At 39.8% G+C, this 20,489-nt stretch overlaps 1 protein-coding gene across 9 annotated transcripts; it reads right to left on the bottom strand.

The window, feature by feature from the left end:
- Positions 1 to 960: 960 nt before the first annotated feature.
- AADAT (aminoadipate aminotransferase) lies at positions 961 to 18,821 on the bottom strand. Of its 9 annotated transcripts, none has more exons than XM_085544901.1 (14): positions 18,742 to 18,821; positions 18,058 to 18,126; positions 17,137 to 17,305; positions 16,129 to 16,407; positions 15,609 to 15,683; positions 14,265 to 14,474; positions 13,715 to 13,780; positions 12,327 to 12,409; positions 11,188 to 11,284; positions 10,293 to 10,354; positions 9,161 to 9,225; positions 7,189 to 7,295; positions 6,436 to 6,537; positions 4,316 to 5,258 (listed from the first exon to the last, which is right to left on the bottom strand). In XM_085544901.1, exons 5-14 carry the CDS (start codon positions 15,672 to 15,674, stop codon positions 5,208 to 5,210), a joined length of 909 nt encoding a protein of 302 aa, XP_085401027.1. In that variant the 5' UTR covers positions 15,675 to 15,683; positions 16,129 to 16,407; positions 17,137 to 17,305; positions 18,058 to 18,126; positions 18,742 to 18,821; the 3' UTR covers positions 4,316 to 5,207. The 9 variants fall into 9 exon arrangements, 8 of the variants coding, with proteins under 8 accessions (XP_085401030.1, XP_015716462.2, XP_085401031.1 ...); XM_015860975.3 differs by having other exon boundaries at positions 16,275 to 16,407; XR_001554759.3 differs by lacking the exon at positions 7,189 to 7,295 and having other exon boundaries at positions 16,275 to 16,407.
- Positions 18,822 to 20,489: the final 1,668 nt, after the last annotated feature.

The following is a 20,489-nucleotide window of genomic DNA, read 5'->3' as shown; positions in this document are numbered from 1 at the left end:
TCTAATTAAAACCTGGGCTCTTTGATATTAACAGATGATACTTGCCAGACCATGGCATCAAAAAGCAAAGGAAGATAAGAATTAGAAAGGTGCCACCTTCTTGTAAATTCTTTTGAAAAGCCCTTGGAATGAGGCAGCCTCAAACAGGAGGACACAGAGCTTCGGAGAATGATAGAGGTAGTCAATACACAAGTGCAAACTCATCCTCCCAAAGTTATCACTCTTGCATAATTTGACTTATTTACCACTTCAAACCAAAGCAAACCAAATCTGATTTCATACTGTCCTGTGGAGAAAATAAAATCTTTTGCAGTTAAGTTTCAGTGAAAAAATAGGGCCCAACGTACGTTATAAACACCTTTTGGTGAACAGCATTATCAGTTGCATCTGTTCATCCAGGGCAGTTCATGTTCACTAACACTACACGTTTGGTCCATCTGTCTGAATTCTGTGTGTGTGATTTTGGTGGGAATCAAGCAAAAAATTTGAGCCTGTAATTGAAAACATGCGAGACAAAAATGTAACCAGTTTCTTAGGAAGTGTCTTGCAATTTGTAATCCAAGCATTTTAAAGCACTCTAATGCATTACATGGATGTAATATGGAAGGGCCTATGGACAGTTAGGGGCAGCATGTCACAATTTTAGCAGTCTGGTGGAAATGAGGAGAAACCATTCTAATCAAATACAAATGCTGCTGATAATCTTTACAGAAAATTTAATTCTTTTTCAGTAGCATGGCATTAGCTCCTGTGTCTAAAGTGTACCATAAGACTAGCTTGCTTGTTGTATTCCATTAGATCATTCTTTGTTGTTATTAACAGTGTTTTCTGTGTCAGCATGCATATGTTAACCCTTCTTTCTCCAAATCTCTTGGCTGTTACTAAGATAACTTGCAGACATTCATCTGGCTTTTTAACTTATTCTGTATCATTTGAAATTATAAAGAGATCACAAAGCTCTTTACACTTATGCTCATGTATTTTAATTTTATGGCGGCAGGATGCTTGGTGGAACTCTCTTGATGAAAAACCCTGCTCCTAAACAAAACTAGACGACGCTGTTTTTCCGTTCTTCTGAAAACAGAGACAACTTCTCTGAATTCCCCAAACCTCAACATTTCAATTGTCTGGTTTGCTTCTCAAACACTGTATAAGAACTTACAGATTACTGAAATCAGAATAATAAAATCTTTTGTTTCTAATGTACTCTGCAGCCCATGAGAGGAAACAACTGCGTGGCACACTTTAAAGTCATACAGTTAATATTAATAGTCATGCTGTGTACTTGTAAATAATCTGTCTAGTACATGAGGCTATGACTTATGGAAAACTCACATTTGTTTAAATGTTTCTGAGATAAGCATCTGCAGCAATGACTGTTCTTACTTTGCTCCATCTTGTTTGCAGCAATACATAGAACTTCTATTGTTGGGAGTTGGACCTCAGTGCTACAGAGTTTGTAAGAAACTCAAAGGAAAACTATTTATCTCTACTTTCCCTTCTTGGTACGGCAGCTAATGCTCCAAGAGGCAGATGCTGGAAGACTTCCCCACTGGGAAGTTTAAGTCTAACTCCATGTTTGTTGTAACCTTGTCTTTTAACTAATTAGTGCCAGTTTCAACAATGGAAATGGAAAATTACAACAAATGTATCACTTGGTTACATGCTTAAGGAAATCTCATTTCAGTGTGTGAAGAATTTGGGATAACAATATTCAAGATACCTAAATATCCAAATATTATCTCCTGGAGATTAGCTAAAATGATTCATCCTACTGCTTCTTTGCTGGAGTAGTGAACACCCCTTTAATCTGAAACCATTAATTGCTTTCCAGACCAATTTTCTTTTATTGTGAGCCCCGAGGCTCTACATAACCATGCTGTTTTAATATAGGTGTTACAGACCATGCTTTTAATGCTGTAAAACTTACAAAGAAAAGCCTTGTTTCTTTAACATTTTCCTTTACTGGCACTGTATTAATTCCACATGTTATTCTGTTTTGGCAGCTCTGTAAATCTGCCCCTGTTTAACTTCATACAAGAAAGCAGAGTTAGTATGGAAGAAATATAAACTTTTCTAATTCTTATTTTCCCATGGGTATTCACCTATGTGAAAGTCCCAATGTATATCTCTGAGATCTTCATTTGTAGGACTGTGCTGATAGTAAGTTCTGGGGTCAGTTAAAAGACCTAATTTTTAATAAATCTCAGCTGAGGAGAAAAGTAAATTCATCAGGAATGCCATGAAAAGGTACCTCTAATTCTTAACCTCTTAACGATGTGACTGGAATGGAGTTCTACTTGGGAGAAAATAAGAAGCAGTGTAATAGAGTATTACTTAGTCACCATTCTGGAGTACCATTTAGCCAGAGGAAAAACAACAGGCATACATCAGTCCCTCAGCTTCCACTAACAGAAGTGTTGGTGCCTAAAAGTTGAAGAGAAAAATGAATGAATGTGCTAGTAGTATTACCAGCAAACTCACCATTTGTATCTGCTTTCATTAACCAAGAAAACAAAAGAATACTTCAGTAATTTCTAAAAATTTCTGCTAGGTTGTCAGTTATACAGCAAGAGACCTCATGTGACAGAGCAGCAAAAATATAATGTCATGAAAACAGCTATAGAAGATGTGGTTCATTGCAAATAGCTTTTGATAGCTACAATACTAAACTCTGTAGAGCTAGCAGGGAATCTCATAGCAGCAGTCATATTTGTGAACAGAGTTCTGGGCTACTCATTCTCAGAAAGAATTAGCAAGATTCTTATCCTTCCTCTCTTAGTGACGAATGGGCTTTGCAATGTGACATAAAAGCTTCCACTGTTGTTATGAGAAAAGCGAGGTACTGGTGTTCCTAATTACAATGCTACAATAATGAGAATGGATTTTTCTTTGTATGTGCGGAGTGCTCCTCACTCAGAATGATTACAGCTCAGGCACTGCAATCATTCTGTTCTCCCCTGAGACACAACTGACAGTGGACAATGACATCACAATGTGCCCGACAACTCAAATCAGTCTTAAATGACATTTCCATGTATTCCGCTGTGAAATACAGCAATGACATTATTTTCATTAAGCAGACACACCTGCTCATTCTGCTGTATAAAATGTTTTTCTAAACTGAACCTGAGGTAAAAATAAAAAAATTGCTTTATTGGTGATAGAAAAGTCAGCAATCTCAAAATTTCTGCATGCAGCTATGAAACTGAGTTGAAAGCTGAACATTTGCTGTTAAGCAGCTCTGCAGAGAGGACATTGCTAGTTGGGCCTCCCATTAGCAGCATCAAAATTGTAGAACAGCTTCATTTCCTAATCCTTGCAGCTTCTAAGACTCTGTTTGTGCCCTGGGCACAGCTTCAGGACTACACAGAATCACAGAATGGCCAGAATGACCCAGGTTGGAAGTGACCTCAAGGATCATGAGGCTCCAAACCCCCTTCCCCCCCTGCCCCCTGGCCAGGCCACCACCCTCCACATCTAAAACTAGACCAGGCTGCCCAGGGCCCCATCTAACCAGGACTTGTGCAACTCCAGGGATGGGGCATCCACATCTTTGGGCAGCCCGTGCCAGCACCTCACCACTCTCTGTAAAGAACTTCTCCCTGACATCCAAGCTAAATATTCCCTCCCTCAACTTAACAGCATTTCCCCTTGTCCTGCTGTTATCCGCTCTTTCAAAGAGTTGACTCCTTTCCTTTTATATGCTCCCCTTAGGTACTGAAAGGCTGCAATGAGGTCACTCTGTAGCCTTCTCCAGGCTGAACGAGCCCAGCTCCTGTCTTTGTAGGGGAGGTGCTTCAGCCCTCTGATCATCTTTGTGGTCCTCTTCTGGACCTGCTCCAAGAGTTCCACTTCCTTCTCATCTGGTGGCCCCAGTGGTGGACACAGTACTCCAGATGGGGCTTCACAGGGGCAGAATATAGAGGAACAATCACTTCCCTGTCCCTGATGGCCACACCTCTTCTGATGGAGCCCAGGATACCATTTGCATTCTGAGCTGCAAGAACACATTGCTGGCTCATGATAATTTGTTCATCCACCAGAATCAAAAACATAATTACAGTCTCCTCCAGGGCTGTACCATCCACCCCATGGGTCCTAGCTGTGCCCAAGCCCAGTCCAACTCTGTGGTATGGCTGGCTTCGCCCATGGCACCAGCTTACCTGCCTGCAGTGAGGACTGAAATGAAACCTAGGGATGTGGGTTGGGTTGCAGGGCAATGCATTGAGAAGCCTAGGATAATCTGTGCAGTTAAAACTTCCTGAAATTTTTGTACATAGTGCCAAGAATCTAACATTTGGGATGATAATAATAGAGGGACCAAAGATCAAAACATCTTTATTTTTGTAATTTGCTTGCTTTGTACATCTATGTCAAGGTATTGTTCATTCCAGTGTGTGCTCAGTTCAGTTACTTAAGCTCTTTTCTATTAAAAAAGATGTCTGCAGCTGCTATTTGCACACCCACATGCCTTTGCTTAGCAGCCATTTTCTAACACAGACCGAAGTGGAAACAAGCAAACAGAATCACAGCATCACCAAGGCTGGAAAAGACCTCTGAGATCATCCAAGTCCAGCCATCCACCCATCACCAATATTTCCCACCAGCCAGAAAAAATAGTTGCAAGACCACTGCTAATTGCAAAGAACCTTAGCCAATGTTTGTAATCGTAGCCTGATTTTGCTATGTCAGTTTCCAATTTATAACATCCCAACCTCATTTTAATTTGACAAAACTTTAGTAAAACCAAATACCGATCTTCTCAAAACTAGTCAATGTACTGTAGGACAAGAAAGCAAAATAAAAAAGCAATTCCAACAAAAGGTCTTGGCAGAATGCATCAGTTAGAATTAAGAACGCCTAAGACTATCTCAGGTGTAACTTCCTAAATGACTGATTTTCCTGCTTCCAAACCCAAACAGAAAGCAAAAGCCAAAATCAAGCTCTAACAATATTATGGATTTGACAGGAAGAAGAACATTTTAAGCATATCAAACCTTTTTGGATTAGAATATATTTAGCAATGCAATGTACTGACAAAGAAAAAAAATCAGCAAATTATTTTTTGCTCTTTTTTTTGTTTGTTTTTTAGGTGAAACAATGGAAACATCCACTGTACTGCACTTGATTTAAAATGTTCTGACAAAATCCCAGTGTTAATTTATATTTTCTTGAGATGATTTTGATAGCTAAATGAGCTCTATTCATTTTTTCCATACAGCTTCTTTTATAAGGTCAGCCAGTCTCTGGAAAGCCTGCAATGATATAAAAGATGGTTTAAATTCAGGTATGTGCATTACTTAAACACACTATCTACTAAAACTACCCTAATGCTCACTCACTCACTGTTTTATACCACAAATTTCTGCTAATATTGTGTGTTTTCCTTTTTTTTTTTTTTTTTTTTTTTTTAATGACATGCATGGGCTTTAAATCATATTGTGACAAGAAAAAGCTTCCACTCATCTGATAAAAAAAGGAAGGCATTTTTTTTCTCAAACAGAAAAATACACTTAATGATGCTCAATGATTATTCAGAATTGAAATGAAGCTAATCAGTTGTTTTAATAGAACTAGTGGTCCCTGGAAGAGTATCTCTTTTAACCCATTACAGAGCACTAGAGATGCCAAAGCTGCAAGAAAAGAGAATAATTCAGAAGAGAAGCATACAGAAGTACAATGGCGGCAAGGTACAATTTGACTGTCTACAGTATGGTTAGGAATTACTTCCTCTTTCACAAAGAAGAAACACAGAAGGACAATAGAAGCACATGTCTGTTGCAGACCTGAGTAGCTGAATGAAAGTAAAGCTACAAATACTGAACTTTTGAGCACCTGCATCAGAGGATCACTAAATCTGCACAAAAGGTTATCATCTCCTAGACTTTCTCCCCACTGATTTTACAGATACAGCCAAATAACATCTGAACTGTTTATAAAACAGAGATTACTTCTTGAGAAATGAAATGCAACATGTAAGTGAATCATAGGAAAGAAAATCAATACTCTTCCTTACACAGAGTTGGCAAAACACACAAAAAAGGGAATTCAGTTTCAGGAATGGAAAATAAAGGAAATAAAAATACACACTGTTTGTTAATGCTAAGATAACTAGCAAAACTTTGGCCTCAGTGAAACTCTTCTAAATAATAACTGGGATGATTAAGTGTAAGAATCTTCATGTATGAGGTACATGGAAAACAATTAAGGAGTCCTAAAATTTGGCACATTTCAGGAAATTTGGATAAGAGTATCTTGCCCAAGAAACAGCTGCTTCAAAAATACTGCTTTAGTGCCTAAGTACTCCAATAAATACACTGACAAATAAGAAATAACACACAAAGAAGTAACAATATCATTATATCACATAATTACATGATAAACTCTTCTTGATAAGAATGTTAAAAACAAAAACAAAAACCCCAGTCTCACCAGATCCATCTGGGCTGGAGAAGGCAGAGAGAAAGAAGCTCTGACATAAGGACTGGGCTCTGAACTATCGATGTTGAACGCTCCTCCAGGAACTAGTAACACCTACAAAAATGTGGTGAACCACTCAGATATAAGCACTCGTACAGGCTGAAAACACCACGTTATATTAAATTTGAGAGGGCTCAATACTGATATCAGAATGTGGGCTGATACATTTTGTCCTTCCTAAATGAGAAGCCAAAAATATGCAAACTGGTATCAGACTTCATGTAACAAAACCAAAGGGCTCTCAGGCTGGTTCATAACCAGGTCTGGTTTACTGTCAGTGTTTAGAATACCAGCACAGTGGATGCAGTTTACTCAGCGCACTGCATTGTCTCTTTCCAATTTTAAAAATAAAATCACACTTCATTTTTCATACTAAAAAGAGTCTGTAATGATGGCTGCCCACTCTACTATACATACAATATTAAAAATATACTATTAGGTATACAATGAATATATTGTATATAGTATATACAATATGTACTATATATATGTGATGTAAATTTAAGCTGATCAAATATCAAATTTTGAATATATATAAGAAAATATTTTATTAATGACACACTACATTATAGAACAATTCCTCAGACTCAGTGATGATTGTGGACCCAAGTTCCCTGCTTTTACAGGTCTGTGCCTATGTGCAAATAGATACAATAAATTTATTTTGTCATTTCCTGATTTAATATCATAAGCCATAGGTCATACTTCTTTTTGCAAAGCGTTTTCCATGATCAGCTGCTGTGTATCAGAAACTCCCTTAATTTTGATCCATAAGAACATGCCAGCAGCAGGAGGATGCCATTCTGCCAAGCCTAGAGAAAGAAAAGGGAATCAAGAAAGTACTTGATGTAGTGGCTGGCAACCCCGCCTGTGGCAGGGGGGTCAGAACCTGAATATCCTTGAGTTCCTTTCCAACCCAAGCTATTCCATGATTCTATGAATTCAAAGGGAATATGGATGGTTACAGAGCAAAGATGCCCCTTCCCAAATTTAGGTACTAATCTAGTCTGTGAGGGCATGCATGCTGATATTTGCAGTACTTTTGGTAAAGTGATGACTTTGAATTATAGAAAACCCAAGTGTTAACAACTTGTGTTGACTACTTTGATATTAAGTAAACTACTTTTCCAAACAATCAAAAATCATTCTTATGATGCATCTTCTCCCAGTATCAATATGATTTAAGTGTAATAAAGCAGATAATTATTTTTTTTTAATTGGTTATAGATATTAGCCCAAAGAAAAGGGGAATCTAGGAGTTATGAAGAGGATGATGGATTAGAGAGAATTTGTCTTTTTATATATATATGCAGACCTACTGTGTGCCTGTTGCTTACCTAGAAGTAATTATCTGTTTTTGGACATGTTTTTGAAGAAACTACTTACCGTCTTTTTTACACCGATGTGTTTAACAAATACATATCTAAAGAGGGCTTGAGCACCTCTCCTGCAGAGACAGGTTGAGTCAGCTGGGCTTGTTCAGCTGGGAGAAGAGAAGGCTTTGTGGGGACCTCATTGTGGCCTTTAAGTACTTAAAAGAGAGCTTATAAGTGAAAAGGAGACTGAATTTTAACATGAGCAGGTAATGATAGGATGGGGGTAACAGTTTTAAACTAAAAGAGGGGACACTTAGATTACACATTTGGCAGAAATGTTTTACTCAGGGAGTGGTGAAGCACTGGCACAGCCTGCCCAGGGATGCTGTGGGCGCCCTGTCCCTGGAGGTCTTCAAGACCAGGCTAAATGGGCAGCCTGGTCTAGTATTATATATGGAGGTTTGTGGCCCTGCCTACTTTAGGGGAGTAGAAATGGATGATATTTCTCTTCCAACTCAAGCCATTCTGTGATCCTACAAAAATAGAATCTGTTTTCCATGCTAATACAGCTCCCATTACTAGAATAGACTACTCTCCTCTTGTAAGAAGACTTCATAGTCTTCCATACATGAGTATATTCTCACAATGCAGCCTAAGGTAACCCAAAGCTGTCATGTTGTATTGGTATTTGGGGAACTGAGACAAAAAGGGTCAATAAAAGAAGACAAAATTTGTATCTAAAATCTGGAAATCAGTAATAGCAAGTGCACTGATGACCATATGGTACTTCAGTCCCAGGGAAGTATCTCAGGAAGGTGGGCAGTTCCTAAATAATTATTGCTGATTCCACTGCGGACTGACTAAAAGGAGCAATTTTAGTCACTAACTGTAATCCCATTGTTGCTGAGCAGTTTTGTTCAGTGCTCTGTGATTAATCATAAAAGTGGATGACTGAAATTAAGTTCAGACAAAATGACCATTACCACTACTATATTTAAGTCTTCTTTTAAATTTATGCAACTGAATCTGACAATTTCAGATGGAGATTTTAAAGACAGAGATTCTAAATGTAAAAAGAATGTTCTGGAGAGAAATACATGCTCTCTGTAAAGCTAGTTTACATGGTGATTACTTGGTGAGCCTTTTTCTCATCATCATTAACTTGACCCCCATCAGAAAAAGCAGGACAACTGCAGTCTTAGATAATTTGTCCTAAGCTTAATATTTCATGTCATTGATTTGCTCATAGCGATCACCTATCACTTCGGTCAAGAGGTGACCTTTAGCAATTTTTCTTGAACACAAAGATGATAATAGCTAGGAAAAAAGTCTGTGTTATTAGCTGTGTTGCACTGACTGACCTTTTAACCATTTGTCAGCAGCAATGAGCATTGCATCCCGCTGGGTCCTGTAGAACTCCACAACTCTGGAAGTACATTATCAATTCAAAGCCATGATCTCATAGTGCTTCAAAGTCCATTTGTTTCCAAAAGCAGAAACAAAGCTTTTTTACTTATCAACCAAAATGCACACTTAACAGAAATATGAACACATCCTAGATCAGCACAATACAATATACTGTGTATATGAAAATTTGTATTTGCATTAGAAAAGTCTTGAATGCTTCCCAGTGTCTGCAACAAAGCACAGATCAATGAGACAGATGAAGTGCTTTTGTAGCTGCTTCTTAATCCTTACATGTCTGAGAAAGTGCAGTATTAAACACTTTATAAATGATATCCATTCTATTATGTTGGTGGATACAAGCCCTGTTTGCAGTACTCATCACACTAAACATGCATACAAAGAGGATTAACTATTTGTATGCCTGCAAAAGTACACGTGATATTTATGCATTTAGGTTTAAGTTTTTTAACAGGTATACATGAATAAAAACAGATCACATGATAAACTTGCCACGACTACCTGGCAGCTTCCCTTGTTTTAACCCTTTGAGCCTACTACCCTCATACTTTAACTAAAACTTCAAAATAATACAATATCTTACTAGGGAAAATGACCCTCCCCCAAGACATAAGAGGGACAAGCCTTGTACACTGACTAGTCTGGTATAAAAAAAAGCAGATGTGATTCTGCAACACTAGACATGAGAGAGATGTATGGTGTAGAATCCATAAACCAGATGCAAAAGGGCACCCTTCTCTACAAATGAACCATACTTAGTAGTTTCACACTTCTTTGATACTCTTGGAACACAGAGCTTTGGTTTCTGAAACTTATTTTATGAAACCTAACAGACAATGGCTGTTGTGATCAGATGTAAGAACCTTTCTCATGCTTTTCTTACAATGTTGTGACAAGCCTGTACAAACCATAACATACTACCCATTACTGTAGGAAGCTTAGGGTTCAAATGGTATCTGATTGTGACATTTGAAATGCCACATGAATACTCACGTGGATACCTGTTCTGTGTAGGTGGCAAGAAGCAGCATGACAGATAAGGGGATTGAAAATATGCCATGACCTTACCTGTCTGTGTGCTCCAAGAAACCCTTTTCTCCCCACTGCTGAAGAAGCTGTGATATTATTATCTAAAGAAATAAAATACACTATCAATACAAGGCTGCTCCACAATCTCAGAAGATTGATTGCCCTGTGTATTATTCAGAATTCCACCCGGGCAAGAAACTGCACGCAGGGTCTCTTGGAGCCCTTTATAGATGGAGGTGGCAGAAGCAACAGACTGTTGCAGCTCATGTTACTGTTATATTCAAGGTCAGTGGCAACATTTGGAAGTTGGAATTGGAGGAAGGAATGGATGGAGACCTGAATATGGTAATCTGGGAGAAAAAGGAAGTCAATGTATATTGTTTTACAGAAGTTCCTTCCACTTGCATCAGTCTCTGTGCTTAAATACTGCCTCTATGATAAACTAATGGAATTGGAAGTTGTATGTAGATGTGCTTGATGTCTCCTTTCCTTGTTACTAATTATAAAGGAGCTGATGATGGCACCTTTGTGAGGTCTGTGAGCTACCAGTGTTATTTTAAATACTAAGCATAAAGAAAAATAAGGAGGGGGAGGGGAAGAACTACTTCCACTGTATGCTTTATATTGAGGTTTTTCAAGTGATCCCATTGGCAAGAGATAAAACATCTTAAATCTTGATTCTTGAAATCTGATGGTTAACATATTATATTAGCTGAAGCAGTAGTACGTTCCATGCAATAAGCTTTCTAGTTCTGTCTGCAGTTTCCTTGGTGGTCTCTTCCTTTTGGTCAATCAATATCTGTTCAATATCTGTTTTTAGCTACAAGCTAAAACTGGAAAAATGTAGTGCAACTACAAAAGATGCTTGTTCTTAGTTTCCTCTGACTTGGAATCCAGTTTTTCAATACAATTCAGTTGGTAGTTTAGTACTTGCCTGTGTGAAAGTGCTGGTGTGCATTGTAGAAACCTGGATGTGCAGAATAACTCTGTCGATAAGAGGCTTGGGACCTGTCAGAAAACCTACTCTCAACCTAGAAGAAAATGGAAAAATTACAACAGGAAATGCCAGGTACAAATCCTTTATGTGAGTTATGGGTTAACTTGTAACCAGAAAACTCATTTCACTAATGTACTAAACATCTTGTATGTATTTATATCTTTAATACTGCCCTAAACCCCAGGTTTACACAACTTATGAGGTGAATTATTCATATAATTAAAAGCCACGAATGCTCAGCTCTATGGAAAAATATGTGAATTGGCAAATAGGCCGCTTCTTTTGCTCTTTTAGCCCTTCAGGATAAATGCACTACAGGCTGATAAAATAGGTTCTTATTAATGTTTCATTGCTATGACCTGTCTTAGCTCAGACTGTTTTTCTTCAAATCAAAACCAATCAGTAAGCTCAAATGTGTCCTTGGCAAAGACTAAATTTCATTGTGTCTTTTTGTAGGATCACTTCTGGAAGTGCCATCACACCTTGCATCATGCTATCTCTTCTCTTTTTGGGGGATGGGGTTGCAATCCACTAGCTGTCAGAGCAGAACTCACATTATTTTCTTATATCTATTAGAATAATAAAAGCAAATTTAAACACAAATATATTGTTTTGTGTGAGACCATCCAGCTTAATTTTTCAGGAGGACACAACCCAAAAGAACCGTAAAGCTAGAAGATATCGCTATAACTCTGATTGGTTATAGAGAATTATGTCATTATTTATTTTATATATTGGAAGAATCTGCAGAAATGGTAAAAGACAGGAAAACTGGTAAAAGACTACTGGGAGCTCCGGGAAGAGAGCCAGCATCTCAGTCTTTCTGCCTATGTTGTGCCTGGAAGACTGTCCTGCTTGGGCAGGATGATGTAACTATCAGAATCAGAGGAGAATCAGAATGTGGAATTATAAATGACTTCCAAGAGATGACAGGAAAAGTTAGTACAATGAAGAAAAATACCTTCCAGAAATTATCAGGTATTAGGTGAAAAAACTGTCATCTGATCCTTTTGTACACAATATTAGTCTTGTGCCATAATCAAGAGGTAATCCTGAGGAGTCTGAAGGGTGCTTACCCAGATGAGAGAACTTTAGAGAATGAGTCAGTCCTGATGACTCTGCCATCCACATCCATTGAGAGGAAACTTGGAGCCCATGGCTTCAAAGAAAAATAAAAAATATAGTTCAAGTTTTTAGTAAGGATTGTGGTGCAATTACTTTATTTGCTATGAAGATGTAATTATTTCTTAAAGTACATATTTTGATAGTGAATATTTTAGAGATGGACGTCCAAATGGCAAAGGCAGTGACTTACTGACAAATGGCTGTTTAGCTGTCTGAGATAAGCTACAAGATCTGGTTTAGTGGTTTGTTGTAGCTACAGTAATGGGAAGACGGTTGGACTAGATGCTCTTGTAGGTCCTTTCCAACCTTGTGATTCTATGATTCTATATAATAATATTCTGTGAAAGCCATCAAGAAATCAGCCTTGTTTCTTTTAGATGCTTAGCCCTCCGATCAGCACTCAAATGCTCAGTACAAGATTTGGTATGATGCAATAAGCAGGGGAAACAAATTTATTCTCTGTCAAGGTTTTTACAGAGTATACAGAAGGATATTGTAATTTTCAAGATGGAACAGTAGCTTTTAGCTCTACTTAAAAAAACAAAACAAAAAAAGTAAGTTAGAAGATATGTCCAAACATTGATTTTACTGAGTTCAGCATGCTTTTTCCTTATCAAATATTCTACTTCCTATACATCCTCGCTCATTCTCTAGCAAAGCTAAACAATGCTATTGAATGACTGTGAAGCACTTTTATTGCCTCCTCCCACAAAAATGTATTTCAAAACAGAACACTAAACACTGCAGTTTAGCTTCTAGCAGTGTTTTGCTTCCTTACCAGATCAGCTTTTTATTCCTGAAGCTGGGTGCTTGAGTAGACTGTGCTGCTGCAGATCCATTAGGGAAGACAGTTAAACACTTTGTTACCCCTAGGGGGAAGATCTGCAGGGAAGGAGGGAAGCTGCCTATACAGTACTACTTCCTATGTCTTTAGGGATAAATGGCAAAAGGGCAAAGGGGTAGAAATGAGATGTAGTAGATTAGGAGTAGACCATCTTCCCCTGGATGGAGAAGTGAATGGGTTGAAAGGAACGTTAAAAGGCTGCTTTTCAAGTGCTTTTTTTGTGGTATGTTTGTTCTCCTCTGCAGGGAAAAACTTTGCAGTTTTCTTAGTAATGAAGAAAATTCTGTCCCATGTAAGGCTTGAGGAATTTGAACCACCACAATTAAAAGGCTGATGCAATAAAATACCACAAAGAGGAAAAGTAAAAGTAGCAATAGACTGTTAAGCATATAACTAACTTAGAAGAAGGATGCGAAGAGTATCCAAGAAGATAATGGCTCAAACTTTAATTCTTTGGTAACAGAAATGAAGGCACTAGGTAGTAGCTAAGATTACCTTTTCAAACTGAAGAAAGTAGTAAGGATCATCTTCTATTATAAGGAAATCATATTTTCTTGCAAGCTAAAGAAAGAAATGAATTGAAAGCAAAGACTGATTAAAACATAAAGACTGTAAATTCAATTCTTCATGTACTCTAGATCTATTGCCAGGACCATACTAAGACCCCACATGTTGCTCCTTCACTATATATAAACCTGTAACAGAAGGAGGTTTCAAATGCTCAGTTCAGACATCAATCTAAACAGTAAACATGCTACCTACAGTGCAAGGACAGGTATGTAACTAAAGGTGTGTTCAAAGGGTACAGTATGCTTGTGGTAAACCCACTTTGAATCTACTGACAATGACACCAGGCAGAAAATAATTTACCTAATATACAACCTGCTAGTGAAGATTCCTCGTGAAAGTGGCTTTGTTTAGAAACAAGTTCTGGGAAAAATTTATTCTGGACCAATAATGGGCCCAAATGTTGCACCTTTAGCTAAAACAGGATAGGCGTTTACCCATTTCTACCTACAATATTCATGGGGCCCCTGATACATACCTGATAAATCTCCTCCTTGCGATCTGTGGTCAGAGAGTTCCCAGTTGGGTTGCAGCCATTTGGAATTGTGTACAGGAATTTGGGGAGAGGGCGGCTATGATTTTTTATAACTTCTGGACTCCAAGCAGACAGGATTTCTTTTAGAGCTTTTGGAATAATGCCATGTTGGTCGCTCGGAATGTTAATGATATTACAGCCCAAAGCTCTCAGCTGTTGACAGGATGAACAAAACTGTCATAATCCTTTCTGACTTTATAGCTATCCCAAACTCTTACATCCTCATGATTCAAATCAAAGCTTGTTGAGGTTTGCTATGTAGCTTGTCAAACCTACTGCATTCGTCTTTATTTGCCCCGTTAAGCCACATGAGAAAAAGGTAACTAATGTCTATTGCTTTTCTTCTACAGGAAGTGACACATTTTTGCAAGCAGAAAGGCACGTGGAGAGTTTGAATTCTTCTCTTCATGCTCTCAACACAGAAAGTTTACTGCAGCTCTACTTCCAGTGGATCACTGGCATTCTACTTGAACAGAAGAGCCAAAACTGTAAGCTACTCTTTACTGACAAAGGGGAAAGAATCTGCTCATAGCAGATATATTCAGCAATACATGGGAGAACAAAATAATGCTATTACAGTGACACATTGACAGAATTATGTCAAGAGCTGTAGGAAAAATACTAACAAAACAGTACATTGTCTCCCCTTCATGGGATTTCAATCTGTACCATGTAGCTCAGCATTTTTAAGTAAAAATCTAAGTTGATGCAATAATTTTAAAAGGATGTTCTTAGCAAGAGATTTTTGATTAGCCAAACGATATCAAAATTCCTGTTAGTGTAGGAGGAAACTGGAATAAAGTGGTACACAATCTATCCTAACCCTTCTTATAGCTCATGTATTTTTATTTGATGTTTAATTATACAGCAATTATTTTTTTCAGAAGGAAACTTTGCTATTTTTGTGCAGTCCTTACTAGTTCACATCTGAAAACTCTTTAGTTGTGGGTACAGTATCATCAGACTATAAAATACTTCAGCAGAACACAACAATTTGTTGAAATACCCACTTATAAAATCTGTTCTGAGCTGACTGTTGTGATAGCTTCCTTCCCAATCCCAAACATGACCTCAGTCCTAGAACAAACTACAGGATTTAGAAAAGGATGCTGCGTCCTGGGGATAGCTTTTATGAATAAATCTTTATAAACCCAGCTGGTCTAACAGTAAAAACTTGACATTTAGATGTGTTTTGGCTGTAAATACAGGGCATACAAGCAAGTAGAGCAGGTACTAAAATGCCATTCAAATCTAATGTTCACAGCTTTTTGCTGATGAAATACTTACAGCTGCTAGTGTCCCAGAATATGTGGGGGCATCCAAAAGGATGCTGTCCCCAGGATTAATGAGCATTTCAAATACCTGTAAAAGAAAATTATTTTAGAAGTATTTTACATATGCTTCCTAGTTCCGACTTCAGTGAGATTATAAGTGTTGGTTACACATCAGTAATTCCCTAAAAATTTTAAGTAACTACTGTCTGTGAAGAAGACAGATGAACAACCAGCTTTAGAAACAAAACAGAGCTAGGAAATAACCGTTTGAAATGGGAACAGCTCTCCATACAACAGAAAGCATTTCACTTGCAGAAAGCATCAACCAAGCAGTGGTGCTGACTGAACAGGTTGATTATTCAAGGAAAACTAATACAGTTTGTCACGTTACAGAAAAGCAAATAAGGCACTGATGTGCTGATTACTTGCGTAACAAGAAATATAACCTTGGAGTATTTTCTGACAATCTTTTTGGTTTATCTGAACGTTTATGTATGACAAGAGACTGCCCAACATGTTTTAAGTTCTGTTACCTTGTATGGATAGCCTGAGATGTTTGTTTAACAAATATTCTACACAAAGCTTTGCAGAGATGCTTAATGCTAAGTATAGCTGAACTGAGGGAAGAAAACATAATCTTGAAAGAAGTACTTCTAATATACAGAGTTCTTGGTCCTACTTTGCACAAGCCTTCCTGGCTGCCGGTTGTGACACACACTTCCATTTGTCCTTGCTCAGGACTGTAGTTGGCTGTGGGGGGATTGTGTAGATTCTTCTGAAAGTTCTTTAGCCATGACACGAGTTCTGGAATCCTGAAAGAGGAATGAGGTAAGGTGCATCTAACATCTTACACGGGCCGAAAAGAGGCTGCTCCTCAAAACTAGTACACAGTTCTGAGTCTGGCTTTAACTGTCTCACAACTGTAATACGCCAGTTGGACTGTTTTATTAATTAATGAAAAAAATATCAATGTTTCTTCTGGAAGAGCAGCAAAGATGAGCATCTACACACACCAAATGATGACTGTGAAATCTGTGCAGAAATGATTCACTGAGGATGGAAAACGGGTGGAGGCTAAACAGGATCTGCTCCTAGGAACAATCTTTCCATACTCAGATGTGGCCGTCTGACAAAGCTTGCAGGGCTTCTGGAAGTGAGCTACAGATAGCAGGAAATTCAGAAATGAGTTTTTAAAAGAACTGTTTTAAGATAAAGTCTTGTAGTACATCTACAAATGCCTGTTTACTAAAGTTGTGTTCACTTAAGTATTGGGAGAAGCTGCAACTGCACTGATTAACGCCCTATGTGACTACATAGGTACATGCATATTCTTGCCAGCCTGTCATAAGCCTGACTTGGTGCTGCCTACTGGGGAGTTAATAAGAGTGCTAAACTAATATAACATATGCAATTTTTGTACTAAAAATGCCAATACTATAAAAATGTCAGTTCAAGCACCACAAGTGGTATATGTTGACTTCTTTAGGGTACCAAATAAAGGCAAAATGAATGCTCCAGGATCAAGCAGCCTTGACAGATACCCTGCTGAGGCAGAGTACTGAAGAGCCCTCTTCATTAAGTCTTCCCCGATCTCAACAGCATTTCCATGTCCAGTGGCAATAGTAGCCTTCTTAAATGGAAAAACGGCAGGGTTTGGTGCCCCTCCAGCCAGAGAGATGAGAGATGGAGGAGACTTTTGCATCAATTCAGCTACAGTAAAAGGAAAATACCTTGATTACAATTTGATTATTGCAGCAGTTGTTCACACACTTTATCTCACAATAAACCAGGTAAGTTTGTTCTGCTTTACTACTATGGGCAGTTACATCTGATTACAGCTTTTAAGTAAGGGAGCTGGAATGTTTCTGGCAGTGTGGCTTTAGTGGCAGAGGCACAGTGTAAATAAGGCGGTATGAAGAAAATGCTGACAACTCTTGCTTCAAATGCAATTTCACAATCACTCACATCCAATGTGTGCTCTGCTACGAGCACAGACTGGACCTTACTTGACAAGTGCACGTGCTCACAATAAGGAATTCATGCTGTCTTGATGCTTTCAGCTCAGATGTGAGATGATGGATAGCATCAGGTCTGGCTCAGTGCCTTCTGATTCTCTGTTCTCCATTACTTATTAGACGATTGGACAATGAGTGGCAATTCATAGTAAGCTGTGCCAAAACCCCTGCTGCAGAAGTGGTAGCAGAGACTTTCAGGCACTAGTTTAAGTGACAACGACACTATTTCTGTTGTCTGGATGAGTTTCTGAAATGAATGGTTCAAGGCTATTCTTTTTGTATGCACTTGACATCTCTAGATTAAAGAAGTCACCGTTAACTGGCCCTGTGAATACCTGGCAGGCTTTCTCTCAACCTACTCAAGTCTTCAGTCACAGCGCCTCTATAAAGTCTAGAACACAAAATGATACTCTTAAGGGGACCTGCCAAGAGCAGGCATATACTCACTCAGAACTCTTATTGGAGATGCTTTTCTTGCTGCACTCACACTTGTGATAAACCGAGAATAATTCATGCCTGTGGGGAAAGTGCAGTCAGTTGAGCATTGATGGGGAAAAATGAAAGGGAACCCCAGTGCTTCTGGTGTGTGCACCTGCCACGAGTAACACCTCCAGACGCTCCTATCCACAGATAGGCTCTATCATGTCAATTTGTATTCAAGTCAGTTTTGGATCTTTACTTTTTGGAATGAAGGAGTTTTCTTCTTCACATACACTGGCTGGGCCACAGACTCCCTCCTGCTATGGTCACATAGCACAGGACTGCAGAGTAGAATCCTTTGGATTGGAAGAGGCCCTTACAGGCCACTCAGCCCAACTGCCCTGCAGTGGACAGGTACAGATAACCCACAGCAGGGCCATGTGCTTCGAGTCCCGTCCAGCCCGGCCCTAAGTGTCTCCAGGGCTTCCACCGCATGTCCGGACAACCCTTCCCAGCGCGTGGAGCACGAGGCAGTGATTCTGGGTAACAGCTGGAAGCCTTTTATGCCAGCGCAGCACCGAGCTGCCGCTTGCTGCTACGGAAACCACGCCACGTCCCCGGCCCGCCCCCACGCGCAGCACAGATCCGCTCGTAGCGCTGCCCCGCCGGCACCCGCACCCCGCGGCGGCTGGCGGGGGGCAGCGCACCTACCGGCAGCGGGACGGAGCGGAGCCGGGGGCGGCCGTGTTGTAAAGCGTGAGCTGCACGGCCCGACCGCTCCGGGCAGCGGCGGCTGGGCGGGGAGAAAGGCCGGGGGGGCGGGCTGCCGGCCCAGGGCACTGCCGCTGCGTAGGGCAGTACCGAAAGCGTGCGGGGGGCGGATCCCCCCTCCTTTATTTGTGTATTTATTTATTACAACTCGGGTTGTAGGCGGAGGAGGTAGGAAAGCGTCAGGCGGATCGGGGCTGCGTGGAACGTAATTTTGTTCTGTTTCCGGGCTGCCCGCGTTGTGCTCGGTGGCACAGAGCAAAGCCCCCAGGAGGCCGGCGGAGCATTGCCGTCGGTGCACGGCCTCGGAGCCGCCGCTCTGGGCCCGCAGTGACTCCCGACGACCACCAGGTGGCGCCGCGTTCCCAGCCCTTGGCGTAGCGGCGTATGTTAGGCTGCGAAATACTCCTACTTGACGCCTTACCTGATTTAAGTCTGTAATTTGTATCAAAGCAGAAGGATTCTCTATACACAGACACTTAAGATTAGACCACGGGAGAGGCAAGCCAGACTATTGGGCTGTCAAGTGCCCAGCCGAGGCCTTTTGTCTGCTCCCCCTGAGCGGAAATGATAACAGAACAGCAAACATTGCCCTGTGGGGCCAAATGCTGCTTAATGAGACAAGTCAAACACTATAAATTAGTTAGTCCCATAGCATTCTTTTCTCTACAACAAGCCAGCTGAAGGTTGTACTCACAAAGATTTGTCTGTTTAACCTGTGACACGGGTGCACAAACATGAGAGTGCACGGAAGAATGCAGACAGATTTTGTGAGAATCTAGGGGAAATCTAGGTAAGATAATTAATACTGGAGGAGTTTTTCTCTTTAGAAGGTCTAGTTTTCATTTCAAATTAGAAGCAGTAAAACTGTTTGATAGTATTGTGAGATTGAAATGCAAATGGGAAGATGTGCAATAGAAGTGGGCAATCCTATCTCTTTAAACGTGCATTATTCAAGGAGGGAAGGAAACTGAGTTCAAGCCTGTGCTTTGCTGCTCACAGCATTTGCTGACTGGCGAATACATATTAACTGCATGAAAATGTTTAGGGATTTGACATTCACTGGCAAGGAGAAAGCTCATCATCTGTGTTCCTTGCAGCTGCTGATACTCAGCCTACACACCCCTACTCTGATGTCAATGGTCTAAATGAGGTCCATACCCGAACTGACAGTTTAATCCCAGGAAATCTCTCTTGAATTATTAGCTGAGGCTCCGACATCCACAACTGCATGCTGCTCTTCAAGCAAACTGAAGATTTCCTAGTTTCCAATTCAGGTGGGGAGGATTCTGCAATGGTTAAACCTCACTCAAAAGTCCAAACTTACTTTCTGTACAGGATTTTTTTACACATATTCACCACCAGTATAAGCCCTCAGTCAAAGGAACAGAATTGCCCAGTCCTCTGGGTGATTTGAACTGGGTTGTGTCCATAATAATTATTAACTGTTGCAAAATGCCACCTTGGCACCAAAGGAAAGTTCAAAATATAAGAAAATACTGCAAGAGCACTTTATCTTCCCCTCCTCTGGCTGGAAAGCTGGTCTTTCCAGCTTTCAGTCTCTTGCGGATATAATCGTTTGTATATAAATGGAAAACTTGTCCATGACTCATCTGCCTGTATTACCAAGTGCATTTTTTAGTCCAGTAGCCAGATGTCTGTTATGTGGGCTGCTAGGTTATTTACACTGA

The sequence above is a fragment of the Coturnix japonica genome, chromosome 4 (genome assembly GCF_054131305.1).
Source record: "Coturnix japonica strain WE chromosome 4, WE-NBRP24, whole genome shotgun sequence".
Lineage (NCBI taxonomy): Eukaryota > Metazoa > Chordata > Aves > Galliformes > Phasianidae > Coturnix > Coturnix japonica.
Note: the sequence above shows the minus strand (reverse complement) of the source record. Positions and strands in the feature narration are given on the sequence as shown.